General features: G+C 41.4%; 2 protein-coding genes across 4 annotated transcripts in view; one reads left to right on the top strand and one right to left on the bottom strand.

The window, feature by feature from the left end:
* The window catches only part of POGLUT1 (protein O-glucosyltransferase 1), a 30,099-nt gene extending 27,966 nt beyond the window's left edge, over positions 1–2,133 (bottom strand). The window contains exons 1-2 of one of the 2 annotated variants that reach the window (XM_004002943.6): positions 1,984–2,133; positions 1,266–1,356 (exon numbers count right to left, since the gene is read on the bottom strand). In XM_004002943.6, coding sequence (XP_004002992.2) covers positions 1,266–1,356; positions 1,984–2,068 — 176 coding nt within the window. In that variant the 5' untranslated portion in view covers positions 2,069–2,133. The remainder of the gene's footprint in view (positions 1–1,265; positions 1,357–1,983) is intronic. The other variant, XM_042231801.2, reaches the window with a different exon arrangement.
* Positions 2,134–5,964: 3,831 nt separating this feature from the next.
* Positions 5,965–13,716, top strand: part of TMEM39A (transmembrane protein 39A) — a 29,743-nt gene continuing 21,991 nt past the window's right edge. For both annotated transcript variants that reach the window (XM_015092459.3, XM_004002942.5), the window contains exons 1-2: positions 5,965–6,243; positions 7,395–7,581. In XM_015092459.3, coding sequence (XP_014947945.1) covers positions 7,469–7,581 — 113 coding nt within the window. In that variant the 5' untranslated portion in view covers positions 5,965–6,243; positions 7,395–7,468. The remainder of the gene's footprint in view (positions 6,244–7,394; positions 7,582–13,716) is intronic.

The raw sequence follows: 13,716 nt of genomic DNA, 5'->3' as shown, positions 1-13,716 counted from the left end.
TCATCAAGGAAAGCAGGCCAAGAGAGGGGTACCATCCCACCTCTTCCTATCTGCAGGTCTGGGCTTAGTATTAGAGAGCATAGTAAGCTTCGGGAAAGAAGAGGGAGCAGGAATGAGCAACCTCTTTCCCAGAAGCACCACAGGTAACCTAAAATAACAACAACAAAGCAACAGAAACGAAAAAGCAAGCCAGTATCGAGCATCTCTTCCCCCTCCCTCCACTGGGACTACCGCTCCCTTGCCTGATGCATATTCCTCAATACTCATGTCACACCTGTGTCCTCCCAGTTACTGCAGTCCCACTGACCTTTCCTTCTCCGAATCCCACAGAAGGCACAGCTTATGCCTTACAGCTTGAAACCGAGTCTTACGTTCTAGCCTGTCTGGCCCCTACCACCCCACATACTCTAGCAGTATGTGTGACTGACAGGAGTAACTAGGAATTACACTATTTTGTATCCCTTTTAAGGCTTGGTACAACCAAGTTTTTACTAAGTATCACATGCATCAGGTGAATTTTTTGAGGAATTATAAAATAACTAACGTAATGAGGAGTTAAAGGACTCTGTTATTTAACTGATAAGGAATCCGATATCTAGAGAAGTGCCTTGGATCTGAGACCTGAATCTGGCACTAGAATGTAAGGCTGATTTCAAAGTAATCTACCATCACACTCTAGCCTTAATTTGCATACATCAAAAGATAACTGACAGGAAACATAATTTGATTCATTTAAAAATATGCTCAGTATTTATGGAGTACTTACTGAGAGTAGGGCTTCCCTTGTGGCTCAGCTAGTAAAGAATCCGCCTGCAACGCGGGAGACCTGGGTTCGATCCCTGGGTTGGGAAGATCCTCTGGAGAAGGGAAAGGCTACCCACTCCAGTATTCTGACCTGAAGCATTCCATGGACTGTATAGTTTATGCGGTTGCAAAGAGTCGGACACGACTGAGCGACTTTCACTTACTGAGAGTCAGCACCAGGAATACAACAGCCAATGCAGGGCATATGCCTTGATCTCAAGCAGCTTTCAGTCCAGCGGGGAATGCAAACAAGTAGATTCCGATAGGGAGTTAATAGGCAATGCTGAGGTCACCTGGGCCTCTACTACCCCAGGGTATTTTTATTCCCTAGAAATCAGAAAACCACCTCAGGGATCCAGTCTGCTCTCTGACCACTGCAACCAAGGTCTCTGCGGGATTTTAGGGGATTTCCTCCTGACAAGATCTAAATTCTTAAAGATGGGTGAAAGAAAAGAACTCACCCGTGGTAACAGCTGCAGTTTGGACTTGAACATGGTTCGTAATTCTCCAAAGCCCTGTTAATTTGATCAATAAATACTTTCCATTTTGAACCTTCAAAAAGTGAAAAAAAAATGAAGGTTAACAAAACACCCCTGAGTATTCTTATTCACTAGCAGCAGGTAAGTGGAATCCACAGAAAGCCAAAACTTTTATTAGACACCCTCTTTTCATCCCACTGGTGGAAATGGACAGCCAGGAAGGATTCATTCTACAGCTCTCCAGCACTCGGCGCACGCACACACACACACACACACACACACGCACAGACACACAGACACGGAGACACAGACAGACACACACACACAGACACACACACAGACAGACAGACACACACACACATACACACACGAATTATCCCCCAGTGTGTCTTAGGGAGGTGCAGGGTAGCCAAGCGTGGGCCATACCCATTGTGGGCATGCCCTACCCTACCCACTATCGCTCTGAACTCTGGAGGATGGGTTACTCTCCAGGGTTCTGGGCAGAAGCAGCAGCGCCGGACACCCAGTGGTACTCTCTGCTCCGAAGAGCCGCCGTGCCCGCTGCCCAGCTCTGCGCCGCAGCGGCCACAGCACGACAGCGGCGCCGGCAGCACGGGAGAGCGAGGGGCGCGGAAGAGCGCCCCGGAACGCGGCCAGACCCGGAGCCCCAGCGGTGGGCCCGGCCCTGTCCGGAGCGCACCTGACTCCTTCTCGCGGCCCGGCACCGGGGGCAGGAGTAGCAAAAGCAGCCACAACCAAACCTGGGAGGGCGCACCCAGCTCCATCGCCTGCCGCCCAACTGCTGAGTCCCGGCTGCTGCGCGGATGAAAGCGGAGCCCCGCACAAAGATGGCCGAGGAGCCGCACCACGTGGGCGGAGGGCCGCCCAGCGCAGTGACGGCAGAGCGCCTCTCGGCCTCCCGGTCCTGGTCCTGAGCCCAGCAAACCGCGCAGCTTCTCTGGGAAGGCGGCGCAGGCAGTCAGCCGCTGATCTGCTCGTTTGTTTAGAGCTGAACTCGCGCTCTTAATATATGCATATATATGCATCTCTCAGATAAAATCGAATCTCAGGAGAGAATGAATAAACGGCACCCCGGGGAAAAATGTCTCATATTTGTCCTTTACATTCTATAACATCTTGAAAACATCTTATTCTCCGCAGCCAAAAAACTGAAAGCCAAAAAGGAAACATTTTTTCATCCAAAGATTTACAGTGAGTGGCACAGCCTGGGCTAGCAGTTCTTTCCACGGCCTCAAACTGCTTCTTTTTTTTTTTTACTAAATAGCATAGATTTGAGCACTTGTATGTCTACAGTACTGTTAGACACCAAATGATTGCAAATAGTATACAGCACACGTCTCTTTGTAATAGCACTTTATAACAGTCGAAGTGACTCAAAAAAACAAAAACAAAAACGGAGTACAACATTATACTGTAAAGTCTAGGCATATACAGTGATCATACAGTTCCAAGTATGTATCCATTGTGTAAAATGTGCATGGTGACACCCTAGGCTCTGTGGAAACACAAGATGAGATCTGTGCCCTGAAGGAATTTAGATCTAGTAGGGAGAAAAATATTCTTCCCGGGAGCTTATTTACAATTTAAGGCAATAACTAAATGCTACTGGTTTCAGTGGAGGGAAAGATCAATATGGAAATCTGGAGAAAGAGGCAGGAAGGGTATATTGTATTCCAGGCTGAAGAAAAGGAGATGTTGCTGCTCATGAATATTGTGCTAGAGATGCTGAAAGAGGGGAAGCCATAATTTGCAGATGGGAATAGAACCTGGGTTGATGGTAGTGAAGCATTTAGGATGCATGTTGAGGAATGGTGGAAGATAAAATAATGTTGATTAGTTAGGAATGGCTAACTCATTTTGGGTGAGCGGGGAAGAGGAGAAAATGAATCCTTAATACTGTATCTTACAAGCCTTTAGGAATCCAAATGAAAACGAATCAGTTTCTTCTACTTCCAGGAAGGTGAGCAATACTTCAAAGTTAATAATTAATCAAAAGCCCACCAAGCAAGGTACTACATAGATGAACACAATAACCTTCCCTTCAAAGCTAGTTTAAAATGAATATAGTGGAAAACAAACATCCTTCCCTTCAAAGTTAGTTTAAAATGAATATAGTGGAGAACAATTATAGAAACTCTAATAAAATAGCTTAGTTTCCACAATTACAGTTTTCTGTGATCAGAAGATGATGGAAATCACTTCATGCTATAAGGTCTTTGAAATGAAAATAAATCATATTTTCTGCAACTGTACAATGTTTATATTTGAAGTGAGAGATCGAGAGGTAAGTGAGCCCTCTACACAGGAGGAATAAGGTACACATGAATTTAAATATTACTTGTTTCATTTCCTTAACTGGTAAGATTTTATTTCCAGTGGTTGCTATATGTGAATGAGTGTTAGAATTCTCCTGGGAATTAAGAAAACCACAGATTTCTAGGCCTTTGCCATGGTCACTAATTTAAAATGCAAACACTACAGTTTAATAAAAGACCCTCCACGTTCAAGCTCAGTGTGTCTTCAAAGTCATATCATGCTCACCATAATCTGGCTATACAGCTTTACAGTGAGTTTCTCACACATGCCAAGTTCTAACCCACCTTAGAATCTCTGCCTAAGTTTTGTTTTCCATCTGGATTGTTTTTCTCTCTCATCCTGGCATCTCTGGTTCCTTCCCAACATTCAAGTTTCTGCTGAAATGGCATTCCTTCAGACAGATTCCCCTCAAAACAGCACCCTAATTTTCTATCTTACCCCCTTATTTGTCTGGTACATAACACATAAAAACAGTATTAAATTGATATTAAGTAAATGTCTCTCTCAGAATATAAGCTTCAGGAGAGCAGTTACATATCTTATTCAGAAGCACAGTGCTTGGAACATAACAGGCACTAAATAAATAATTGCTGAATGAAAGATGAACGCTGGTGAGCCAATGGAAAAGCGGCAGAGAGTTTCAGAGTACCAAGCAGTAGTTGATACTGAAAAGAAATGTATCATAATCCTACTGGTGAATACAATGAAAATATGTAATCATCTATATTGCATGAAAGCAAGCTCTGTGGTACACAAGGACAGTAAGAATACTTAGGAATATTACTAACTCTAGTGGTTCTGATATTGGCCATTCTGGCTGTAAACTTTGGGTCTGTCACTTACTAGCTGGATAATATTGGCTAGGTTTCAACAAGTTATTTTTCTTACCTTCAGTTTTCTCTGTAAAAAACAGGAATACTATCAAAATATTGAGATTTAAATCAAATATGTAAAGCTATTAGTCTAGTGTCTGGCACCAAACAAAAAAAACCTCTCAGTAAAGGTTAACTAATCATATGCTGGATAAGGTTTTCTCCTAAGATGCTTAAAATCTGCAAAGTGAGAGATCTCACGCCAAGTATTCCACTGATACTTACTCATCTGCTAACATCAAAACATAGACAGTTTCTGAATTCACTACTGATGTTGCCCTCCTTCTTACCTTTCTGTTGAACACTTCCTTTACTAGTAATAGGAAGTTATTCTCCCACAAATTCCCTATTCATCCTTGCAGTCTTGTCTTTTAAACCCCAAGCTCTCTGTGAAGATTTTCTTGGGACCGCCACCACCACCATTGCACAGAACTTATTGCCTGCCCTGTCTTGCCTGTTATCTCTGGACCTTGGAAATACTTTTTATGTTACATTTATTGTAATAAATTGTAATTTTCCTGGTGTCTTGTCTCTTCCACTAGACTGTGGGCCCTTTGTGGTATTCACTTTTGTAACTCCAGCATCCATTTAGTACTTTTCTCAACATACAAGAAGCTCACGACTGGCTGCTGACGCACAACTATGTCTTGATCGCCTTTGCTTAGCACTGACTTTAAATGACGTCTCCTTGTCAAGGCTATGGTTTTTCCAGTGGTCATGTATGGATGTGAGAGTTGGACTATGAAGAAAACTGAGTGCTGAAGAATTGATGCTCTTGAACTGTGGTGCTGGAGAAGGCTCTTGAGAGTCCCTTGGACTGCAAGGAGGTCCAAACAGTCCATTCTGAAGGAGATCAGCCCTGGGATTTCTTTGGAAGGAATGATGCTAAAGCTGAAACTGCAGTATTTTGGCCACCTCATGCGAAGAGTTGACTCATTGGAAAAGACTCTGATGCTGGGAGGGATTGGGGGCAGGAGAAGGGGATGACAGAGGATGAGATGGCTGGATGGCATCACGGACTCGATGGACGTGAGTTTGAGTGAACTCCGGGAGATGGTGATAGGGAGGCCTGGCGTGCTGCAATTCATGGGGTCGCAAAGAGTCGGACACGACTGAGCGACTGAACTGAACTGAACCTTCTCCATCTGTAAAAAGGGAATTGATAATTTGAACACGGTTGTTACTAGGAGTCCATGAGATAACAGGAAGGACCCTAGCATGCTGTCCGCATATCGTCGGGGCTTGGCGACTTAGGCTCAGGGAGGAAATACCGTCTTCAACGCTGGCTTGGGAAGGAGAGATCGCGAGACCCACGGAGAAGGCGAGTTCCACTGCGCAGGTGCACGCAAAAGGGGGCCGGGCGCTCACTCCCCGGGCAGCTGTGTAGTTCCGGGGGCTTGTTTGCCGTTCCTGGGGCGGGCGGCCGGCCGTCGCCGAGCTGACGTCATCGGCGTGCGCTGCCACGTCTGCTCAGCTCCCCGGTAATGGAGGCTGAGGATGAGTGCTGACGGGGCCGGCCTCTGCCTCTAGCTTTGGCTCTGGCTCTGATTCTGGTACTGACTCAGGGTCTGGGTCTGGCAGCCCGAAGCCGGGACACCTTTTCTCGACTCTCCGTGAGGGGACAACGCACAGACAAGCAACTGGTTTGCAGCGCCTCAACGTGGGCAGGGAGTTCTGTTGCTTGGGGTCTAGCTGTAAAACCGCCGCCTCCTTCCAGGGATCCCGCCCCGCTGGCCTGGCCTCCTCCATGCGTGAGTATATCCGAGCTGCCGCGCTGTCCGATTGTCCCGGGCCTGCTTCGGCCCTCCAGGTTGCGTGGCGGGGACCGCTTTGTCGTCCCCTCATAGAGGCCAGTCTTTTGAGTTTGTGTTCTCCCGCTGCCCGCCTTCCACCACCCCATCCCCTCGCCTTCTTCCATTCCAATTTTTTGCTCTACACTTTTCTTTTCCTTTGCTCGTTAATTGAGCAAGGACCAGCTGCCCTTACATCCAGTGGTTTGAACGCTTTGTCTCACTTGGCGTTTGTTAGTCTGCAGCCGAGAGCTGTTAGGAATAGGGAACAGAATATCTGCTGTAAAGTTTGAAAACCAGGGTTTTTCCACGGTGTCATTCTTCAGTTTTTAAGTTGTATTGTTCAGGAAGCAGATTCTTGGTATTCATATTGACAGAACCATAGTTTTTCCATAGATTAATGAAAGCACAGTTTATTTTTATTGAGGGTTTTTATGTATTACTTTTAATCCTGCAGTTTCAGTAATTTCTAAACTATTTTACATCAGTTTTTCTAGAATGGGCATCTCCTTGATCTCTTTACAATATTTTCACTCTAACATATGGAGATAGCACTTGAACAGTTTTACTTTTAAAGAGTCAAAAGACCTTCTGATGTACTTTAACCCATCTTTGTCAGTTCTGACAACCGCCTCTGTAGGACAAGGAATGCTTTTTTTTCTGATGAGGAAACAGACTCAGAGGTTAAATGCCTCAGAGTCAGATAATAAATGATACAGCTGATCTCAGAATCTAGATCCCCTGATAACAAAACCTAACATTTTGGACAGTACTGATTCTCTCGTATTTCAAGGGGCTTACTGTGAAATACCACGTCTGTATTGGAACTGTATGTATTCAGTGTTTCTTGTAAACTGATGGTAAAATCTTTCATGTAGAACAACTCTACTGATGAAAGACACAAGTGTGACTTCTCTAATGCTGAACAAAGCCGAGGACTTAGGCTTCTGACCCACTGTAGTCTTGAGTAGTCCTTTCGTTAGAATGAAGTCAGTGATAGACCTTGGGAGCATTCTTTTACATGGTCTGCTTACTTAGTTTTTCTGGTGGTTTTGTTACATTGCCTACTTTAAAGATAGCAAACTGATATTTAAATGTCTCTTTTTGTTCAGCGTTGAAACAGGCTGACAGCCATTAACCTGGGTTGCAACTATAGGAGGCACTGGAAGCAGACTGGTTCCCGGACATGCCCGGTGGAAGGAGGGGCCCTAGTCGGCAGCAGCTAAGCCGTGCAGCTTTACCTTCTTTACAGACTTTGGTTGGAGGGGGCTGTGGCAATGGAACAGGCCTGAGGAACAGGTAAAGAAGAAATAAGACAACCAATTTGTAATATTCTATGATTAGTAAGGCTAATACAGAAGTCATCATACTATTCAGATATTTGCTTATCAGGATTATTTTTTGACACCGAAGTAGAAACCCTGACCCTAAAAACTGGAAGCTGAGTATTTCAGAATACTTTGGAGGTAGAAAGTTGTGATGCCCACAAAATAAAAAAAGGCTGATTCATACTTACGGCCAATAATCCAAATTCTAGTTGTCACCGTTTTTTTTAGCTATTAAAAGAAGGTAGAAGTGAATTACAGTTCAAGATGAATGTGATGGTTTACTTTCCAGGATTCTTCAAGGAGGGCAGATTAAAGCTATTAGTTAACATGAGATTCTAAAATTGTCATATCCTATCAGGGGTCTTAAAAATTACTTTGTTCAAAAAGTTGAAATGAATAAACTTATCAGCTCTAGCCTAAACATCTTAAGATTTGTGTCATATTGCATGAGAATAAAGAATTTGATTTTCTTAATGGAAATTTATCTCTGTTCCTAATTTTCAAAAGTTAGAATGAATTATTTTAAAAATTATCCTGAATAGTTTTTCAGGAGGTTTGATCATGTCGCAGTAGAAAGAGATGGTTTTTCCTAGATTGTTTGGTCAAGATAATTTTTTCTTTTTCCCTATCTGAATAGCATTTTCTCTGGCCTGGATTCTAATGTTCACAGCTAGCAGTCAGTACTGCTCTTGTCTTTTTAGGCTCTCTTGATGTTATTTGTTTACCTCTTTCTTTCTGACCTTCCACCCCAAGCTCTACTCAGTCTTCAGAGTCAGTTCTGATCTTGTCATTTTAGTGGGGTTCTCCCTGAAGTTCCAGTTTGAAGGGATTTTTCCAGTCTCTGATTCTCATTAATGTTCAATCCAAATTTTGAATCTACATATGTAGACAGAGTACTTGTAATTTATTCTAGAGTAATACTTTTACTCTCCTGTTCTTATGGATTTCCTTATTTTAAAAATGACAATACTTTCTGTTTCATAAATACTTTCTGCTTGGAAATAAATGAAGTAGTAAATTGCAGTAACTTTAAAAAACTTTACTCTGAATTTTCCAAAATTTCTACAAATAACATTTTTTTTTATAAAGAAAAATTTTTAAATGAGGATATGTAAAAATGCTCTTAAGGAAAGGTGCTCTCAACATAGAGACTGGGATGAAGGATGTTTCCTATTTGAAGTTAATGGCTTAATTTTACGAATATATACTGACTGCTTATTTAGTGATTCAGTGCTTTCAAATTGCCATAGAAAATTACAGCTGTGTCTATCTTGGCTTTCAAGGTTTTCGTTATGATTGCCTTGATTCTCATTTAACATATATTTCAGCTTTCCTCCTTTAACATACATTTCTTTAGCAATTAATTGGAATGGTGGGGAGAAGGACTTATTTTTCAATGGATTAGAATAAACTGAAAAATAAAACTTGCTCATGGTTTGAAGTCACTGAAACTGTTACTGAGGGATTATTTTGTGACATTTTTACCTAAAGGGGTTATTTTGGAAGAAGACAGTTCTGTCTCTTTTTTTCCCCTGATTTTATTTATTATTTTTAATTGAAAGGTAATTGCTTTACAGAATTTTATTGTTTTCTGCCAAATATCAACATAAATCAGCCGTAGGTATACGTATGTCCCCTCTCTTTTGAACCTTTCTCCCACTCCCTCCCTGTCCCGCTACTCTAGGTTGATACAGAGCCCCTGTTTGAGTTCCCTGAGTCACACAGCAAATTCCCATTGGCTCTCTGTTTTACAGATGGTAATGTAAGTTTCCATGTTACTCTCTCCATACATCTCACCCTCTCCTTCCTCCCTCTTGCTCCCCATGTCCATAAGTCTGTTCTCTATGTCTATTTTTTCATTGTTGCCCTGCAAATAAATTCATTGGTACTATCTTTCTAGATTCCATATAAATGCATTTATCTTTCTCTTTCTGATTTACTGTGTTTCTCAATGGGAAAGAAGCAGCCTGGAATAGGTTGTTTTATAAGACGTGGGGAAAAGATATAAAAAGTGTGTCTAAAACCAGTGTAAATTGTCTAGAATATAGTTTTAGGAGGTGTGTTTCTAAAGAAAAGCAATGTCCACATGTGGAGAACTCATTTCTGGAGTGTCTGTATTGAGGAGAGAAGTAAGTAATTGCTTGAGTTTTAGATGATATATGTGGTTCTGCAAAACAGAGATCAGCTGAAAAGAAAACATTTGCCATGGTTAGATGTTTGCGACTTGTTTGGTGAAATTAAACTTGAGAATGTCAAAGAGCTAGTTTGGTGACATAATCAAAATTGAAATCTATTCTGTCCTGCCTTCCACCTGTGGGGAGTAGGAATTTGTTCTTGGGACTGTGTGCTGAGATGATTGCCTTCTAAAGAAGGAGAATATACTGTGGACTTCTGAGTTTTCTAGGGAGCTTTTATTTGAGGGAGAATCTTACTTGAGAAGGACTAAGAGTGGTTTTGTTTTGTTTTGTTCTTGCATACTTAGTTAATATCACCAGAGCATGTTCAAATGATCGCTGCTTTCTCTGTCTCTTTTAGTTCTTTTTCATTCCTTTAAATTTTTCTTGACTTATCTATTTTCTTACCTAAAATGTGCTGCTTGCTAGCTCCATAAAGGCTAGTCTTTAGGTCTGCTGTGTTAACTCTTTCCTGCATACAAGGACAAAACAGAGTTCTGCATAATTCATATTGGTTGCACAGACAGTTTAGGGACAGTAAGCCACTCTTATTATTTAGAGAAACTTTTGTGTCAGTGGAGGAAACTGTTTACCAGTCAAGTTCCCAGATGCCTGTCTCGTAGCCAGTCCTTTCTACAAATTGTTACGCTGAACACCTGCTTTCCTCTAGTCTGGAATTTTGGTAGTGCTAGCTAAAGAGTGTTTACGTGGTGAGGCTGGCCTCCAGTAAAAACGCTGCTTGCCTAGTAATGAACCTCCCTGGAAGATGGACTCTACACATGTCATAACTAGTTGCTAAAACTAGTTAACAGCATCATATATGACTCCATTGAGAAACCCTTGGAAGTTTGCACTTGGTTTCCTCAAGACTTTGCTTGTTACCTTTTCCATCTGCTGGTTTTGATTTGTATCCTGCTGCTGTTAGAAATTGTAGCTGTGAACACAACTACATGCCTGGTCTTCTGAGTCCTCCTAGCAAATCATCAGCTTAGGCATGATTGTTGGGACTGCAGCCCCGTTTGAAAGAGAATATTCAGTGTTAGCACTGAGGAAATTTCTTTAAAGAGAATCTTTTCCAACCTGTGTATTATAAATGAAGAGACTGAGGCTTAGGGATGTAAAGTTATTGTCTCAAAAACCACAATTGGGGGACTTCCCTTGTGGTCCAGTGGTTAAAAATCTGCCTTCCAAAGCAGAGGACATGGGTTCGATCCCTGGTCAGGGAACTGAGATCCCATGTACCCCAGGGCAACTAAGCACGCACACTTCAACAAAGACCCAGCATAGCCAAAAACAAACAAACAAAAACAAAAAACCCACAACCGGTTAATGGGAAATCTGGGACTGGAACTCTCCCTCATTGTATCTCAAACCTTTGTGTCACTTTGCTTTTCTTGAATCTATTTTATATTCTTTCAGAGGAACAATGCTTTTAACTTTTCTTAAGTGATTTCTCTATAAAGTTTCTCAAATTTTTCTGTAATTTTCTGACATGTATTGACTAAGTCTGTTTATGTTAGCTCTTTTTTGTTTGTTTTTGGTTTTAAAATGCTTTGGTCATGTACCCTCTCAAATTTTCAATGTGTGAAAATACTTTCCTCTTTCTCTCTGATGCTCTGGATCACTTTATTTGATGTTTGTCTCTTTGTCTTTTGGCTTGAAGTATAATAGCCAAGGTTGTATAGGATGTCACAAATACAGATCTTTAAGAAAAAGCTTTTTTAACTGACAAAGCAAAAGACTATTGGGAAGAGGCACCCAGGTGGAGAGCAGCAAGGTAAGGAAAGCCCGGAGAACTGCTCTGCCGCGTGGCTTGCAGCCGGGTGTTAACGGGTAATAGGGTTAGCTTTCCAAGTTGTCTCTGCCCAGTCATCTTGCTTTGCCCATATTTGATCTGACTCAGGGTACTTCCTGGTGGCACACTCCATCTTTCAGCCAAGATGGATTCTAGCATAAAGGTTTCTGGGAGGTTAGAGGACATATTAGGGGCTGGCATCTCCTTCCTCCTTTCGGCCCTTCCCAAGTTCTTCCAGTTAGTTTTCAGCAGCAGCATCATTTTCCTTATTGGGATTTCCTGTTATGAGACAACTCATGTAAGCAGTTATTATTATGCGAAGGTGGGTGGTTTTGGTCAATGGTTCCCTAACATCTTGATTTCTGATTACAAGTGGCTTACTGCCCAGCAGGGGAGAGAATATTTCAGTGTTACATGATAAATGTGATAGGGGAACTGGGGACCAAATTTTAATGGGCATTCAGACGAGTGGCACTTCTCCAAATAGAGGGGAGAAGGATTGAGTGAATCCCTTTTTTAAAAAAAATTTTATTGGAGAGTAGTTGATTTACAAAGTTGTGTTAATTTCTGCTATACAGCAAAGTGAATCAGTTATATATACACATATATCCACTCCATAACCGTATAGATCATTATAGAGTATTGAGTAGAGTTTCCAGTGGTGTATAGTAGGTCCTTATTAGTTATTTCCTTTATAAATGGTAGTGCGTATATGTCAATCCTAATTTCCCAGTTCATCCCTCCCCTCTGCTTCCCCCTGATAACCATAAGTTTGTTTTCTACATCTGTGGTTTTCTGTTTTGTAAATAAGTTCATGTATAGCTTTTTAAGATTCCACATATAAGCTCTCTATCGTACAATACTTGTCTTTCTCTGTCTGACTTAATGAATATGATAATCTCTGGGTCTGTTCATGTTGTTGCAAATAGCATTATTTCTTTTTTTTTTTTGTGGCTTAGTAATATCCCATGGTATTTATGTACCACATCTTCTTTATCCGTTCCTCTGTCGATGGACATTTAATTGCTTCCGTGTCTTGGCTGTTGTAAATGGTGCTGCACTGAACATTGGGATGCTTGTATCTTTTTGGATTATAGTTTTCTCTGGATATATGTCCTGGAGTGGGATTGCTGGATCATATGGTAGTTTCACAGATATAGATCTTTTGTGCTTTGTTTTGAATATTTTTCTTGAAGCCCAGAGTGTTAATAACTTTGTTAATGGCAGAAGCACATTAGTCTGCTTTATTTAGGAAAATTCTATGAAAACTATTTTAACCTTTAAATCATAACAAATAGTTTAGCATATACTTTTGACTGAAGAGGAATAGGAAATTTTATTTGTTCTAGAGAATATTTAGCTTGTTCTAGAGTAGAGACTCCTCAGAATTTTTTCCCCGTATTTTGTGATTAAATGGAGTGAGGCAATAGAATGGTTGCTGGCATTATTTCTCTCCATTCAAGTCCACCAACTTGAACAACTCCAGAGAGAATCTTTCATGTCCTATTCTTTATGTATAGCACTTCCTGGAGTTGCATAGTGCTGTGGCCCAGCTCCCAGAACAGATCAGAGGGCATTGCTGTGTTAATGATTAATTTATGATTGAGCAGATGAAGTTTTGAGACCTAGTGGTAGATCACAACCCACTCCTTGGTAAGCTTGCTGTATTGCAATGTACTCTGAGATTGAGGGGAAGAAACTTTAAAAATTTTTTCCAACCCTTACCCATCCCAGTTCTTCCCTTCTAGAACTCTTCCCTTCTAGTTTCTGCCGTGGTATTCTTAACTATTCAGAATGGTTCAGAATGAGCAGAGTTTACATTCCCATGAGTCACTTTAAGTGCTGTCAGTGTCCCATACTAATGCTAGAATTCTATATTTGGAAATTTTGGAGTAAAGTGGTAACACTAATGTTATTCCCTCTTTGGGATCTTCTTTGGAAATAGCCAAATGAAGCCTCTTTTCCTTGTTCTGTTAACATCATAGACCCTTAGATCTCTTACTGTTCACAGGCATACAAATAATGGGAAATTTTATTCTTTAGCCTTATCTTATCATTTTAGATAGTCCAGCTTGTTGTGACCTATAAGAGAGTGTAAAAGAAAGAATAAGATAGGGGTTAAAATTTCTACATTTTA

Source organism: Ovis aries, chromosome 1, assembly GCF_016772045.2.
Source record: "Ovis aries strain OAR_USU_Benz2616 breed Rambouillet chromosome 1, ARS-UI_Ramb_v3.0, whole genome shotgun sequence".
In the NCBI taxonomy this organism is placed as follows: Eukaryota; Metazoa; Chordata; class Mammalia; order Artiodactyla; family Bovidae; genus Ovis; species Ovis aries.
The sequence above is the reverse complement of the archived record's forward strand: the minus strand, read 5'-3'. Positions and strand labels throughout refer to the sequence as shown.